General features: G+C 40.6%; 1 protein-coding gene across 1 annotated transcript; it reads right to left on the bottom strand.

Annotated features, from left to right (window-relative positions):
- Nucleotides 1-1,196: 1,196 nt before the first annotated feature.
- On the bottom strand, nt 1,197-15,866 carry wnt7aa (wingless-type MMTV integration site family, member 7Aa). The gene is made up of 4 exons (XM_085455648.1): nt 15,237-15,866; nt 14,771-14,997; nt 11,028-11,299; nt 1,197-4,129 (listed from the first exon to the last, which is right to left on the bottom strand). The coding sequence occupies exons 1-4, from the start codon at nt 15,305-15,307 to the stop codon at nt 3,650-3,652; spliced, it is 1,050 nt and encodes a 349-aa protein (XP_085311774.1). The 5' UTR covers nt 15,308-15,866; the 3' UTR covers nt 1,197-3,649.
- Nucleotides 15,867-16,146: the final 280 nt, after the last annotated feature.

The raw sequence follows: 16,146 nt of genomic DNA, 5'->3' as shown, positions 1-16,146 counted from the left end.
CGCAATCTGGTTCAGAAACCGTGTACAGCCATGAGTGTAGCACTGCACTATACCAGTACATAGACTGCACTTCACTCTACACACATCACAAACTATAAATATTTAAAACTTATTAGTATAAAATATTGTTCTGCAACACTATAGTAGCTAAAAAAATTAAATTCAAGAAGGCTGATTTAGGAAGGCTGGAAGCTGTGGAATTTGGGACTGGCAGTAGTTGTAATTTCTTTACTTTGAAAAGGTTTTTTACCTTTGACCTTTTTGTTTTTCTTTTTCTTTTTGATGCAGATCAAAATTCTTTTTATGGTCATGATTCACCTGATAGTTGGCTGGATACGTTCAAAATGGATTTTACACGGAGTTTCTGAAACTTCAATGGAGAAAATGAATAGGAATTTATAATATAACTTATAATGAAGCGGAACGATAACACAAAACTAGAATCTGTGCCACAGGCATTTCATAGTTGATTGATGTTGCATGCTAACAAAATCTGTGTTTGATTTATTTAGCTAAAGGGTTAGCTAAACAAGCTACCTAGCTAGGTAACTAAGGCATCAGTCACACAGGTCTTGGGGCCAGTAACCCCCTGACAACTTCTAGCTGCAAGTGGAAAAAGTCTAAGTAACCAACTGAGTGGTGAATGGTTGCCCGAGGTTGCTTGATATCACCATGTGAAATTGGTTGCAAAGAAAGTGCTGCACCAAAAACTTCCTTGTGATTGCTTTGGTCACTAGTAGACTGCCATGGTCTCCCATAGTTTGCATGATTTGTCTGCAAGCACTTACAAAACTTTAAACAATTGAGAAGGTATAGCTAAAACTAGAAGTGGAAAAGGTTATGCTAATACAAAAACGTCGAGAGCTTTTACTTTTAAGGTGAATAGTCTCCATTGGAGGTCTGTGTCACACTTTTTCTAGAGTAAATGATGAGTGTTTGAAGACAACTTAGTCTTCAATGTGACTACTAGTGACCATAGCAACCTGCTAGTGACCAAAGCAATGGTGAGGAGGCTTTCAGTGCAACACTGTATACGTCTTTTTGATCACGTTCGCCTTAGTGACTGCCAGCAACCTCTAGCATCCATTCACAACTGGTTGCAGTGTACGCATTTTCCCCTAACGACCAGCCAGGGAATCAGCGACCCTTATCTAGGCCTGCTTAATTAAGGAATAAAGAAGCTTGTAAAGTTCAGATAAGATGAAACTGTAATGGTATTTTTTTTAATAATACAGACAAAAGAAACATTCATGGAACACCTATCCTGAAGGTAATATTAGCATTTTCCTGAACACACATTTCAGTGTAAAAGAATTATATTGTGCTAACAAGGATAAAGGCACATCTTTAAAACAGTGTTTCAGTGAATGATTTCATAGTTCAAAAAACCTCTGTACATTTGAATGGTTAACAGGTGCATCGAGGGAAAATTGCCACAACAATTTAAAGATAACTCATTCAACAACGATTAGCCATTGTACCATTTCCATCTGTGCGGATGTTTCTGTAGAGGAGAGTAGTTGTATATGTGTTATGATTAGCTTTGAAACATGTCAGACTAATGGTTTTTTATCTGAATAATGGCATATACACATGGGAAGTGTCATCCATTAAGTGATTATTATATGCAGTGGGGTGAAAAAAGTATTTGCCTCTTTCTTGACTTCTTAGTTTTCTGCATATTTGTCACATTTAAATGTTTCATACATTAAACAATATTAGACAAACAATTTTTAAGTTGTGTTTTAATTTATTGAGGGAAAGAAAAGGTTATCTAAACCTACCTTGCCTTGTGTGACAAGGTAATTGCCCCCTAAACCTAATAACTGGTTGTGCCACCCTTGGCTGTAAGAACTGCAATCAAGCATTTGCGATAACTGCCAATGAGTCTTTCGCATTACTGGGGAGGAATTTTGGCCCACTCTTTGTCATTGTCCTGCTTCATAACTCAAATGTGCTTGCAGTTCAGGGCATGAACTGATGGTCGGACATTATCCTTCAGGATTTTCTGGTAGAGAGCAGAATTCACACTGTTCCAGACCATCACACTACCACCACCCTGTCTGTCTGCTGGTATGATGCTACATTTATTTTTACACAAAAAGTAACAGAGCTCAAACAGAGTAATATTCCACAGGATATTTTCCCTACCCTAACCCAAGTCTTGGAGATCATCAGGGCATTTTTGGCAAATCTGAGACGTGCCTTGCCCAGTCTCTTTCTTATTGTTAAATCATTAACACTGACTTTTCACACAGAGTCAGATTTTTTTTTACCTATAATAAATCAAATCATAATTTTTCTTTGTCTAAGATTACAATTTGTTAGCTGACCCGAAACAAAATCTGAAAGTGGACAAATACTTTTTCACAGCAGTGTGTGTGTGTACCTGTTTAGATGTCTTTGTGGGGACCAAAAGTCGGAAGTTTACTTTACTTGTATACTTGGGGACCAAAATGCCCATCCCCAGAGGATTGAAGACTCAAAATGTGGTTTTAGTGTCAGGGTTACAGTATGGTTAGGTTTAGGGTAAAGGTTAGGGTTAGGCATTCATTTTTCATGGTTAGGGTAAGTGGTCAGGGAAAGCATTACGTCAATGAGATGTCCCCGCAAGGATATGAATACACACACACGTGTGTGTGTGTGTGTGTGTGTGTGTGTGTGTGTGTGTGTGTGTGCGTGTGCGTGTGTGTGTGTGAATATACAGACATACAATGTACCTCCTGAAGGTCAGTCAGACCAAAATGTTGTGACTAAATAAACGTGTTAGCAAGTGTGCAGGACTTATATTTAAATTGTAGTGGGTCATTTCCTGAAATCAGTAACACACACAGTTACTAACATAAAGGGAAAACACATCTTAAACAAAGATGGGAAATAAATAAAGAAATATTTATATAAAAATAAACTCTTACAAAATATTTTCTATTAACCAGCAACATGGGGATTTAGATCTGGAAGCTTGCATTTGCTCCTGGGGTTAACTACAAATGTGGCTGCTCGACCACACCTTTCCAGACAACTAGCAGCAAAGTGAAGAGGAAATGGGACAGAGAACAAGTAGAAAACAATACTATCATACTTGACCCATAATCAGTAGTTTAATGTTCTGCTGTAGTTTCCCAAATATTCACTATTGGTTAGTTCAGACTGTTTGAGTTTTTATATCCAGTGTTTAAGTCTTCAAAAAAAAGTAACAAAGAAAAACCTTAAGTGCCCGTTTCTTTTTTCTTTTCTAAAAACCAGAATCTACACCACCAAACCTTTACTAGATTTAGTTGCAGTGAATCTTCGAAATGATCAGTAGTTTTCTCATCAAATAAATTATTAGTCGATTAACAAAAGAAAAAGAAAATAAAATAAAAACCTGTTAGGCCTACTGTTTAAGGTGAGTCATGCCAGTAGACCAGTACGGCCTGTGAAAACGTTAAGCATGCAGCACAAAATGTCAATCAATTTAAAACACAAAAAGAACATTTGTGAAGCTGATAGCTCAAGTCCAGTGTCGTGGCAGATGTCCATTGGCATCATTATAATCGACAAAGTTGAATGAAAAAGCTGTGATTGCTGTAACACAAGGGCAGCAAGGCAGTCTCTCCACAGATACTGAAACCCACGAACAACACAAAGGAATGTCCAGTAAACATATCTATTTACAGGTATACACTTCTGTCCTCTCACTGCACGTGTTGCACTTGACATAGCAGCACCACAGGAACTTGCAGTTGCACTGCCAAACACGCGAGTACTGATGTGTGTTGTATCCCCGACCACAGCACATCAGGTCACAGCTGTTGGGCTGCTGAGCTGTTTTGTTACACAGACGGCCCTGCGTCCCCATGCTTCCGGTCAGAGGGTCAGCCTCGCAGTAGTTGGGAGACCTCTCGATGTAGACTAGCTCCATGTCCTTGGGCTTGCGGTAGGAGTGTGGTTTCTTGATCTTCAGGAAGGCGGGGCGCTTGTTCCGCCTGGCGCGCACAGGCTCCACGTGAACAGCGTGGTTGTACTTGTCTTTGAGCATGTATCCCAGCTGACGGAATTTGGGGAGTGTCGTCCAACATGTCTTCGTGGTGCAGGATCCAGAAACCCCATGACACTTGCACTCTAGGTGCATGCTCTTCTCCAGGACCTATAGAGGAAAAGCTCAGATGAAGCAATCTTTTCAAACTTAAGCCATTGAAAAATTGTTATTTTATAACTAATGCATGCCTCCTGATAAAAGAAGTGTGCATAATTTTTGTCATCTTATACAATTTCGGTAGACTGTTTGTTGCTGTATTTCCATAATGAGTCGGTGGGGCGGGGGAGTCTAACGCTTCAACAGGTTGAGACAAACATTTTCTAGCATTCCAAATGAATACATGCATTCCAGGGATCTCAGAGCTGCTACAGTATGTCAGTCTATAGCTACCAGCAATACATGTGCCATTTTTACGAGTCAGGATGAGCTTCAAAAGACAATCTTGAGTATCCGTAGTCGTTGAAATGAACTGAATTACAGTTTAGGAGTGGAACCTTTCAGTGTATTTGTTACTACAGCCAGGGGACTCTGTCTGTGCTTCTGGCTGAATGACATCAACTTACCCTTCTTCCTCCTCACTGAGTGGGAACCCTTGCATGCATTAGAGAAGCCTCACCCTGCTTTTTAATTATTCTACTCTGATGTGGCCTCAGACTTTCTGGAGTCTCGTGGGGTAATTGTCAAAAGCCTTGGATGCATACAGCTTAGTGTGGTCATGCCCCCGAGACCCGGCAAACATTTAATTCATGGAGTTCAGTGAAGTGAAATCCCAGTGAAGATGCCATTGTTTGTCTAACAGAAGCCCCGTAAGCCTCCTGTGGCACCTTTTACACTCTTGTTTATTCTTCTCAAGAAATTGGAAGGTTGGCACTCAAGTCACACAGACTGACATTATCTCCAATTAAACATGAAAGCTTTCCTACAATAATTACAGAGGTATCAGTTTAGTAAGTGTATATTAAGAGATCCACGCACTGTATCACATTGTGACTGATGTCAGGCCTAAAATATGAAGCCTCATCCCGAGAGACTTCGCACAGCCTTCTGCAAACAACATTTTAGATGCATTCCTCTAAAGTAAAGCTGTGCACACAGAGAAATTTTGACAAAGATTTGCTTAGATTTTTCATTTGATGCATGTAAGGTAAGGGTCTGCAGGAACTGCTATTTCTGTCTTTAATACATAGAAATTAGGTTTTCATCAACTCTATACACATCCTAAAATAATCTCATCTCATGGTCAGTTACATGATCTGATGCATGTCATTGAACAGAAACGAATATTTGATTCAGTTGAACTGCATAAAAGACTGAGCAGGATTTCCTTTTTATTTTTGTTTGACTACAATTAACTTTCTTCATATCTCTTCATCTATTAGCTTTTAATACTATTCTAGTACCAAAATGCCATTAAACTGCAAGAAAAAAAAATTGAAGCTAAATAGGTCCTGATACATTTTTAATTTGCCTGTGTGTCCAACCACAGGTCTAAAATCAACTACACTAGAGAAATCTCAAGAGCATCCTCCATAATGATGCATTTGCACAATGTTGTGGTCATTATAAAACCTTAGCTTGTTGAAAATGCAAATATTTCCTAAACATCTTGGAGTTCGTATTACCGGTTTCAGAAAAGTTAGAGATTAAATAAAGGAGCATATATTTTATCTTGACAAAATTTCAATGACCATCCATGTGTGGACATAGTCAGGGCATAACAAAATTCAGTAGGATTTATTCTGGCTGAACCATCAGCATTTATATAAAAAATTAATGCAGGCTATTCAACAGTTGAGATACCAGAGCAAGCAGCAACCTCTCAGGCTGAATAGTAAGGCCAGCGTTGAACTAATGTTCCTTGAAATTCTTCAAAGGTCAATCAGTCTCCAAAGACTTGAAATGCCCAAATTTTCAACAGAATAATTACATCCGCCAAACCATCAACCTGTCTATTAGATCCCATTACTACTGTTCAAAGAAGCTCTACCATTTATTAATGCTTCAGTCTTTATCTGTCTTAATGGACTATGTAGTGCAGGCTTTAATTAAACCACTACGTAAAAAGTCATCACTTTAAACAGCTGTCTTAGTTAATAGTATACTAATATCCACTCATTTCTATGGTTGACGTGTCAGCCTTCAATAACACTGACCACAATATTGTATTAGAGAGATTAGAGCATAAACATAGGTATCAAAAGTACTGTGATGCAGTGGTTTGAATAATGTCTAATAGACTACAATTTCTTCATATAAATGTGGAGTCTTCTTCATACATTAACTTAATTATGGAGTTCCACAGGGTTCTGTGCTAGGACTCATTCAGTTTACATTATACATGCTTCCCTTAGGCAGTGTTATTAGAACAGCATAGCTACTTTTTCATTGTTATGCAGATGATGCCCAGCTTTATCTACCCATCTAGTTAAACTACAGACATGTCTTAAAAACATAAAGACCTGGATGACCTCTGATTTCTTGCATCTAAATATAAACGGAAGTTATTGTGCTTGGCATTAAAAATCTCAGAAACATATTGTCTAAACAGAGACATATTCTGATGGCATTACCCTGGGCTCCAGTAACACTGTGAGGAATCTCTGAGTCATTTTTGACCAGACTATGTCCTCCATTGTGCAACAAACAAATATTTAGGACTGCTTACAGCATGCTGTAGTGAGAATACTGACACTGATATTTCTCCAATATTAGGATCTGTTCACTAGCAAAACTGAATTTAATAAAATCGCCTACCTCAAAAGAAAGGTCTTGAATAATCTGGCACTACCTATTCTATCAATAGAGCTCCTTGCTTCAGATCGCTGGTTTAATTGTGGTTTCTAGAGTTTTCCTAAATAGAGTGGGAGGCAGAGCCTCCAGCTTTCAGGCCCTTCTGTGAAACCAGCTCCCAATTTGCATTTTGGAGACAGGCACCCCCTCTACTTTTAAGATTAGGCTAAAACGTTCCTTTTGAATAAAGCTTATAGTTAGGGCTAGACCCTGAATCACCCCTTAGATGCTGTTGCTTAGCTGTATAAACACTCTCAATGTGCTTCTACGCAACTATTGTGTTTAATCATTAGTTATCTGGCTCTCTTCCACAGTGTGTCTTTTGTCCTATCTTCTCCCCCAACACACCAGAAGGCTCGCCTCCCTTAGCCTGGTTCTACAGGAGGTTTCTTTGTGTTGAAAGGAGTTTTTCTTTCCCGCTGTCTCCAAGTGCAGTGTCATAGGAGGTCATCTGAATGTGTAATCAATACAGTAAAATTGAATTAAATTGAAATAAGCATGCTCACAGCCTTAAACAAAAACATTTATCTTACTCTATAACTATTATTTACTAATTTACTTCATAAGCGCTGTACTGGAGACAATTTTAAGTATAAGTTTAATTTAAACAGGCACTCAGCAGGCACTGCCCTAATTTGTTCATCATTTATGGTGCTATAGAACAGTGCTTTTGATGCAGATGAACACAATTCATGGTATAGCGTCTAGCAAGTGCTACTGAATAGGTGTGAGCATAAAAGGAGAAACATTAACATCAAATACAATGTTTCCATCACCTCAACGAACACACAAAATGTTGTGTGCAGGTTGTCCCACAGTGCATCTGCTAGCTAAAAGTATGGCTGCTTTATTTCCAAGGAAAAGAATACAGTGCAAGATAACTTCACTCAGAGATGGAGGAAGAAACGAAGCTTATGTTTAAAGGTAAGGATTCTTCAGTGGCATTTGATAAAAATGGAAATATTAAGCTTACAAGTTCTCTTTTTTAAAATCAGATTTCAGGTCTGACATGATGTAATGGTTTTCTATATTTGTCTGGCCCAACAAGAAATAATCAAAGACCCTGATCTATAAAGTGTTCAACAAAGCCCAGCAGGATTCTCCCATTTCAGTGCAGCTAGCCAACAGTGAAGAAGCTTACTTACTTACTTTCCAATTAATAATTGTTTCTGTCACTAGTTAGCTAACATAAACTGGTGTAGCAGTATTAGTAGTAACCAACCAACCTACTGACAGCAATTTCTTGTTTTCTAGATACTTGTTGTTAAACTCTGTCTCTCTTCCACAGCATGTCTTTTATCCCGTCTTCCTTCTCTCTCCCTAACCGGTCGCAGCAGATGACCCCGCCCCTCCCTGAGCCTGGTTCTGCTGGAGGTTTCTTCCTGTTAAAGGGGGTTTTTCCTTCCCACTGTCGCCAAAGTGCTTGCTCATAGGGGGTCATATGATTGTTGGGTTTTCTCTGTATGGATTATTGTAGGGTCTACCTTACAATATAAAGCACCTTGAAGTGACTGTCGTTGTTATTTGCACTGTATAAATATTGAAAATTGAATTGAATTGTCCGTACTTGACAAGATGGCACTACACATGCTCTAAACACCATAAAAATTTTTAAATCTAGCTTCATGGACAGTGTTAAATCTGTGACATTGTTTTTAGAGTTGGACTCCGTGGTGTAAATTAAGGTTAAAGCATGCAGACTTTCATGTCCACTTTAATAGTAGGAGCAGGATGTGCCTTTGATGCCTTCCAGTGCTTTTTCAATGGACTGTTTTCTTGTGGTTCAGTTTTGAGGACAGTCTTTTCTATTGATCAGTCGGTCGTCTGGCTCCTTACTGCTGTCTGCTGCTAATGATATCAGCATCGGGGTAATGCTCTTCCATATCAAAAAAGCAGTTCGAATCATCCACAGAGCAGGTTATAGGAACATACAAACTCACAATTTTGCAGTCTGAAATATTGAAAATTGCCGAACTAGTGAAATTCCAAACAGCACAAATTCTATTCAAAGCAAAAACTAAAGAACTGCCAGGTAATATTCAGAGTATGTTTTTTTTGAAAGAAGGAAGTTACAATTTAAGGGGTTTTTGTAACTTCAAAACAGGGAAGGTACGTACTACAAGAAAAAGCTTTTGTGTTTCTGTGCATGGAGTGAAACTGTGGAACAGTTTGAATACGGAATTAAAGCAACGTCCAAACATAAAACAGTTCAAAAAGAGTTAAAAAATATGATCTTCTCGAACTATAAAGAAAGGGAAAATATTGAAATTAAGTGAATGTCTCTATTTAAAAAATTTCATGATGTGATTTTATATCAGAAATCTGTTCACTGTTTTATTACAGATTATATCAGTAAGAAAGATGACTAAACATTAACTGATAACTTCTGGCAAAGGGGTGGGATTAAATAAGTGTGTAATTCTTCCCACTCCCTTTCAACATGTAAATGAATCAGGACGGTAGCTATGTTGAAATGTATTGACTTTTGTATAGTATTTTTTTCTCTCTCTCTTATTTTCTTTACTAAATGTACCTGTATATTGTTTACATGTTTGAAATAAATTAACAATAATAATAATAATAATAATAATATGGTCGTCTTGGGTTTACCCTAATTTGTTTCTTTGAAAACACTATTACTTCATGAGTTCGTGTTCTCAAAATGATATTTGCACTAGTTTTGCAATGACCGCACGATGCCCTCAGTGGCTCCTGATAATGAAATTTCTATGTAAAAAAAACAACCGTTTTTTACCTTCATGTTGATATGAGCCATTAAGATTTTAACAAAGACTAAACAGTAGGAACCAGTACTATATTTTACAGTGGGGCAGGTTGTCCATTCATTGAAATGTTGTGTTGTTATCCTCCACTTTGCATGTTAAAGTGTCCAAGATAGAAATAACCCTCGATGCAGATGTGTGTGACAGATAAATTTGTGTATGCATGGAAGGAAAGTACTGTATGGGTAAATAAGGGGATGAGGTTCACCATTTTTAATGCCAAACCGTTAATTCTATTTCTAAGATGAATGTGTTTGTAGAGCTCACTGAAGCTTACGACAGAAAACCAATAAAGATTAAAGAAATAATCATTAAAACCCTTGTTTCCATGAGAACATTCTGGTGTTTTGGACACAGTGTTAAAAACACAATAGATAACAACAGATTTCAGTTTTAAGCAGATGTCAAACTGCTTTCACAGTTTTGGGAGACCTCTGTGCGCCGCTTGCAGGTAACACAAATGAAGGTAATAGAACTCAAAATGTGGGCAAAACAGCATTTTCTCCATAGACATTATATTGGAAAAGACACATGAAGAATGTAGAACATGCAAAAAGAAGACAGGTATGTGCCTTGTTGAGCAATCATTATTAAACTGAGTGGGTGCTATCTTTGACTCAAGTATACTCAAACAACTAAAACTTGCTGCTCTCGCTGCTGTGGGTATAACAAATTCTAACATTTACCTCATCCACCACTCTGTGTGCAACTGTTGTTTGAGTTTCATCACTTTCAGATACTTTCTCTGATTTTTTTTCTCCAGTTTAATCAGAGAAAAAAGTCAAAAAAGTCTCATTTACAGTTTCCCTAATAAAGCCCACATTGTTGTTTCTTCTTGCTATTCTTCTTGTTTAATTGGCAAAGTTACATTTTCTCTGTACACACTACAACACCATGTTAGCATTTTCAGATTTTTGTCTTTTTAACAAAGAACTACAAACTCTGAACTGCCTGTAGGTGCGGATATGGAAGCGTTTGCCTAATTACATGTGTTGGTTGTAAAGAGTGCTGGATCTGATATCAGTTATAGTGTGAGCAATCCACATTACAACTGTTAGTAGTTACATTACAATCAAGCCATGCTGCTGAATCAGGTTTCAGTGCTGCTGTCAACACTGATCTCAGGTTGCTTCGCTTAAAAGCTGAACCCCATGAGATCCATGCAGGGAGTGACACAAACTTTAAACTTAACATCAGTTGGCCTGAGGTATTAGGGGAGCAAATGTGGGCTGTTTGAAATCGGATTGCCTGCAGACTGCTGTCATGTCCAGGCTGTACCCCATTAACAGCATGTGAGACGGTGTGTATGTCATTTCTGATTTGCCTACATTGTCTTGCACATTGTGATATACCGTTTGCATGGCTTTATTACAACCGTGCATGAAGCTCTGTCAGAACGCTTGCCGTCAGGTGGTGACGATGTATAAACCTACCTTGCGTCCCACTTCATTGTTGTGTAAATTCATGAGTGTCCTGGCGCTCTGCTTGATCTCCCGCGCATCCACAAACACCTTGGAGAAACTCAGTCCATAGTGGATGTCCGCAGAACAGCCACCCCACTTCCAGCCCTCCTGCTGGTTGTAGAAACCCTGTTTCTCCTTGTCACAACCGCAGCCACTCAGGCTCCCCTGGGTGCAGGCCGCTGTGACTGCATGGGCGACCCCTGCGGCTATGATAGCGTAGGTGAAAGCAGCCTCCTTACTGCCTGCGATAAAGAGGAAAGACATTTCTAATCACTATCACAGACAACAGGATTCACTATTTCAGGCACTGTCAAACCTCCTTACATACCTTTCATAGTTGCCTCAAACCAAATCATGAAATACACAAGCCGAGCCAAGTCCCCTTCATTAATCAAGCTCTCTTTAAGCAGATAAACTTCAGCAGGAAGCGTACCTCTAACAGCTCTAATAGTGAACACCTTTAATAAAGGAAGGTATTTTCAAGCAACTTGTATTGAATGTGTAATGAAGTATGGTTAGGTGGGATACTACTGTAAGTGCAGGAGTAATTACACTAATTCACTGATCAGATGAGCATAATGAAACAGTAGAGGCAGATCAGAGATTAAAAGCTCGGGCATCGGCTTTGGCCCTTGTCCCAGCCGCCATCTCTCCAGGATCCACCCTGCGGAGGGGAATCTGAGAGGCATGCACAACCTCCCTACGTGGATGGATTTCCACTCCATAAATCCAAGTTCTTCAGCTGTAGTTTTTTAATTAAAGGCGGAGATCATTTCTGAGCACATGGGAAAGCATCCAGAAATGGCCAATAAAGTCATCATATTCAACTACTAACTTCTTAACCTCTGCCAGGTGACCCGTCCCAGGTTAGGGGTATTATTTAGAGGCATTTTGACCTATATGGGACAAGCAGATGGGATACCTTTAAAAGAAAATCACTATATGTAGTGATGTAATGTATGAGACTTTATTTGAAAGGTAACATTTTGTCCCAGAACAACCCAACTCTCATCAGGAGCTGGGTTTTGCTTCTGTCATATTGTAACACTTGTCTAACTGTAACCACTTCTCCTTCTGCGATACCTTTCTGCAGTTCTAATGCTTAATTCTAGCTCTAACAAGTCAGTTTCAGTGCCTCACCCTAACATGTAGTTTAACTTAAAGCTGATCCTCGTCGCCCTAACCCTAGTCACTTGTTTTATGTAAATAAAACTGTGTAGTAGATCTTGTCTGCCTCGTTCTGATGTTCATTTCAGGGTTCCTGTTTTGTTTTCTTTCCACTGAAGCCCTGAGTGACATTTGCCAGCACATTCGTTGTCATTGACTCTACTCCAGGTTTAACTTGGTTGATTTTCCTAACCACATACTTGTCCCCCTGGACCTGTCCCAAATGAGCTAGTGGATGTTAAGAGATTGAACTGCCACAGAGACTTTTCCGACATTGCACAGCTTGTCTTTATATGCACACACACACACACACACTTCTGTGCAGCTGTTGAAGCTTGCTGGAGCACATGCACAATGAGTCCTGATTCTCACTATCAGTCTAGGACCATCTCAAAGTAGATGGGACATCACAGAAAGCAACATCCTGGCTTTACATTTGTGATCTAGAGATATTTTCTTCTGTCCAATCGCTTGCCCGTGCAGCCAAGAAAGGAGAAGCCCGTACTCACTCTCTACATCAAGCAGCCAACTTGGTGGGTGGGGAGGATGCTTGAATCTAATGCCAAACTACTGTACCCTCCTGCATTGCTGCCAACAATGATCCCAAATTGGTGTATTCTGTCAGTTATCAGCATTCCAGCTCACTGAAACAAAACAATAGATTCACATAGACAAGGTGTTGGGGAGCCGGACCCAAGCAGCCTTTTGCAGTTGTGCTTTTCTGAAAAGATCTGCACTCATCTTTACTCGCTGACTTTAATCTGATGATAAAGAGTGCTGCTCTGCCCTGAAGCACTGAACTAAAAATCATTCTACATACAGCGTCTTTTGCCAAAGCTGCAGAACCGGGAGGTAAATTTGTAAACCTAGAAGTAAGTACTTGTCTGAACTTGAAGCTTTGGGAGGTGTGGGTGGGGGAGAGGGGTGTATTTTATGAACATACATGAAGGCAGTCGCACTGACAGTGGATAAAAAAAGAAGAAGAGAGCATGTAGGTATGTGTATCTTGCAGCCGTCAAATGCATCACATTAAATAAGTGGTCAAAGAAAATGGGTTGGTGCACTCATTCAAACCAGTATGTCATGCACAACGCAGCAACCACAGCTCAGCGTGAGCTATAATTCACACAACATGAAAAACGACACCCTCAGCTCTCCGTCTGAGATGACAGGCTGAACTTAAAGGACAGGACAGCAGAATACCGGCCTTTAAAAACTCATTTATCCACAGTGCTGTCTCTGGAGCGAGCATCGCCTCCAGCTTTGTTCCACACACAGGATCAAATCAGGGGCTTATTTTCCCACTGAGAGCAGACGCAGTGCGCCTGGGCTTCAAACTTACAGACATCTGTCCAAGTGTCAGAGTTCGAGTTCCTCGGAGGAATGTCTCCTCCAAATGTTTTTGGAGAATTAAAAGCAATTTTGAACAATCAGTATCCAGCTTACTTCCCCTGTATCTGCTAGAATGATACTGGAAATGTACTAAAGATAACACACAAGCTAAAGAAAATATTGTGTAATAATTATTTTATTAGTTGACATTTATTCACATATCTGTTTTAAAGGGTTCTCACTATGTAAATGGACTGGTTCTTATATTGTGCCTTTCTACTTGAGCACTCTATAAATGACATTCGCACTCAGATGGAGACATCAGGAGCAACTTGTGGATACTTTAACACACAGACAGGAGGAGCCAGGGATCGAACCACCAACCTTCCAATAGCAGATGACCTGCTCTACCTCCAGCGCTAAAGCCGACCACAAAAGAACAAAGCTTACAGACATGTAAACTTGTTGTTTAATTATCATGCTAAAATCTCTGGTGCAAGTTCACAACAGCAACAGCCTCCAGGCACTTTAAATGTTCAGGTAAGTCTCTACAATAATAGAGAGAGAACCTCAACATTCAAGCAATTCCCTGTGAGGAAGAACTCCAGTAGAACCAGGCTCACAATAGAACCAGACTCACAGAGGGGGAGTCATCTGCCACCAGCATTTTTTTTTTTTTTTTTGGGGGGGGGGGATGAATAGAAAGAGAGAAAACCCCAACTTGATCGCCCTGTGAGAAGCACTTGGTGACAGGTGGGAGGAAGAACTCCCTTTTGACAGAAAGACACTTCTGGGCGAGAGGCAGCCACCTGTCTTGATCGACAGAGGGGAAAGAGAAGACAAAAGTGGGGCTCAGAGACACAAACATTTATTTCAATATCTGCAGAAAATCTTAACATTAATGTGATGTTAATAATAATAATAGTGACAAACTATTTCTACTAAAAGTCCACCTGAACCAGGTGACAAGAGAGATGGAACCCTTTAAAGCAGGCAAAGATCAATTATTTTTACAGAAGTGCTTTAGGAAATTAGAATATGAGTATTATTCAGATATAGATACAACATTCAGTAGTGTTATGATGGCATTATAATTATATTTAGTATTATTCTATTTATATGCCACTGAAAGACAAAAGCCAACCGCCCCCCTGAATCAGCCTCTACTCCTAAACTGAGCGCGTCACTGAGGTACAGCGTGTACAACTACATACCCACTCTGAGTTCTTTCCCGAACACGGTCCTCTCCCCCAGGGCTGAGCAGTTCCAGCGGCCGTGCCTGAACTGAAACTGACACTCATTGATTCCCATCTGAACTCCTTCCCCGATCACTATGATCGCGTCGGGTCGACTCTGACAGATAGTCCTCTGACGCGGGGCCAAGCCGGGGATCTTGTTACAGATGATGCTCGCTCCCAGCGCCACCACCGACGACAGCCCCCTGCGATGAAGGTGACAGGTTAGAAATGTGGCGTTTCCCTTCTGCGGCTCTTTCTGAGAACACCACGTGTGAGTGGATGCAGGGGGGGGCAGGTGCGTGGGATTCTGTAACAACACATGTACAAACTGAAACCATAAAAGACCCCAGCACCCAGCAGACCCCGGTGTGTGTGTGTGTCTGGAGAATCTCCCTTTTGATCTGAGACACGAACAACAGAACAAATACACCTGAGCACTCACCCAATTTTCAGATACACTATCCCGAGGCACAGGAAAAAATGGAAAATCCAGCGCCGCGTATTCCTGTTCATGGTACTCAGCCCTGCCGGTGGATGAACGCTCCGCTGTTGCAACAACACCCAGCTTTACTCCTCCTGCTGAGTCCCGCAGGCTCTCCAGGTGTTCAGAGCCCCGCGCGTAAATATACGATAAGTCCAGAGTGTGTGGAAGTAAACGCGCCCTGCTCTCATCTGGTGACAGTGCGCTGGAGGTGGCAGCCTGCAGGGGAGCATTGGGGCTGTTGTGTACAGGTAAGGCAGCTCGGCTCCTCGGTGATCAGGCTCAGTGTGAGTGTGTTTGTGTGCGTCTCTCTCTCGCCGTGGGTGTGTGTGTCTACCTTTTCTACTAGGGCGTGTTCTGTGGAAGATCTGCCTCCGAGCCGCTCACACACGCTCTCACACAGCCTGCAGGTACACGCTGCGGCTCCCGCAGACCCGTGTGGTAAACACGCGGAGCCGTCACGTCCTTACACTCACACGCGGCGGCTCATCCTAAACCACAGGTCACCCGCGACACCGCAGACTGGCAGCCGGCCGGGCACCGTTACTTTTTATTTAGCAGTAAAATAAAAGCCCCTCCCACCGACACACACACACACACACACACGCACACACACCAGCCCAAATGAACGGATTACGGGGCTCACTCTGTCAGACTTATATATATATATATATATATATATATAGTATTTATATTCCTTTGTCATCTTTAGCTGTGCGTAATATGTGTGCGTGTCTTTGCGGTCATTTTGTGTTTTTGTAGTTGATTGTGTGTCTTGGTAGTCATTTTTTTGCACCTGCAGTTATTTAGTGTCACTGTGGACATTTTGAGTCTCTTTAAAGGTTTTTGTCTCTTGGCAGTAGTGTTTTTA

Source organism: Copadichromis virginalis, linkage group LG5 (genome assembly GCF_057382275.1).
Source record: "Copadichromis virginalis isolate Kocher_CV1m ecotype Utaka linkage group LG5, C_Virginalis_male_GT1.1, whole genome shotgun sequence".
Lineage (NCBI taxonomy): Eukaryota > Metazoa > Chordata > Actinopteri > Cichliformes > Cichlidae > Copadichromis > Copadichromis virginalis.
This window is presented reverse-complemented; position numbering and strand designations above follow the sequence as displayed.

Excerpts from the sequence above, each read along its gene's own strand:
- wnt7aa (XM_085455648.1), bottom strand. The coding sequence starts at position 15,307 with ATGAACAGGAATACGCGGCGCTGGATTTTCCATTTTTTCCTGTGCCTC. Across the intron at positions 14,998-15,236 it reads ATAGTGTATCTGAAAATTGG|GGGGCTGTCGTCGGTGGTGG; the intron begins GTGAGTGCTCAG and ends CCTTCATCGCAG. Across the intron at positions 4,130-11,027 it reads ACAATGAAGTGGGACGCAAG|GTCCTGGAGAAGAGCATGCA; the intron begins GTAGGTTTATAC and ends TTTCCTCTATAG.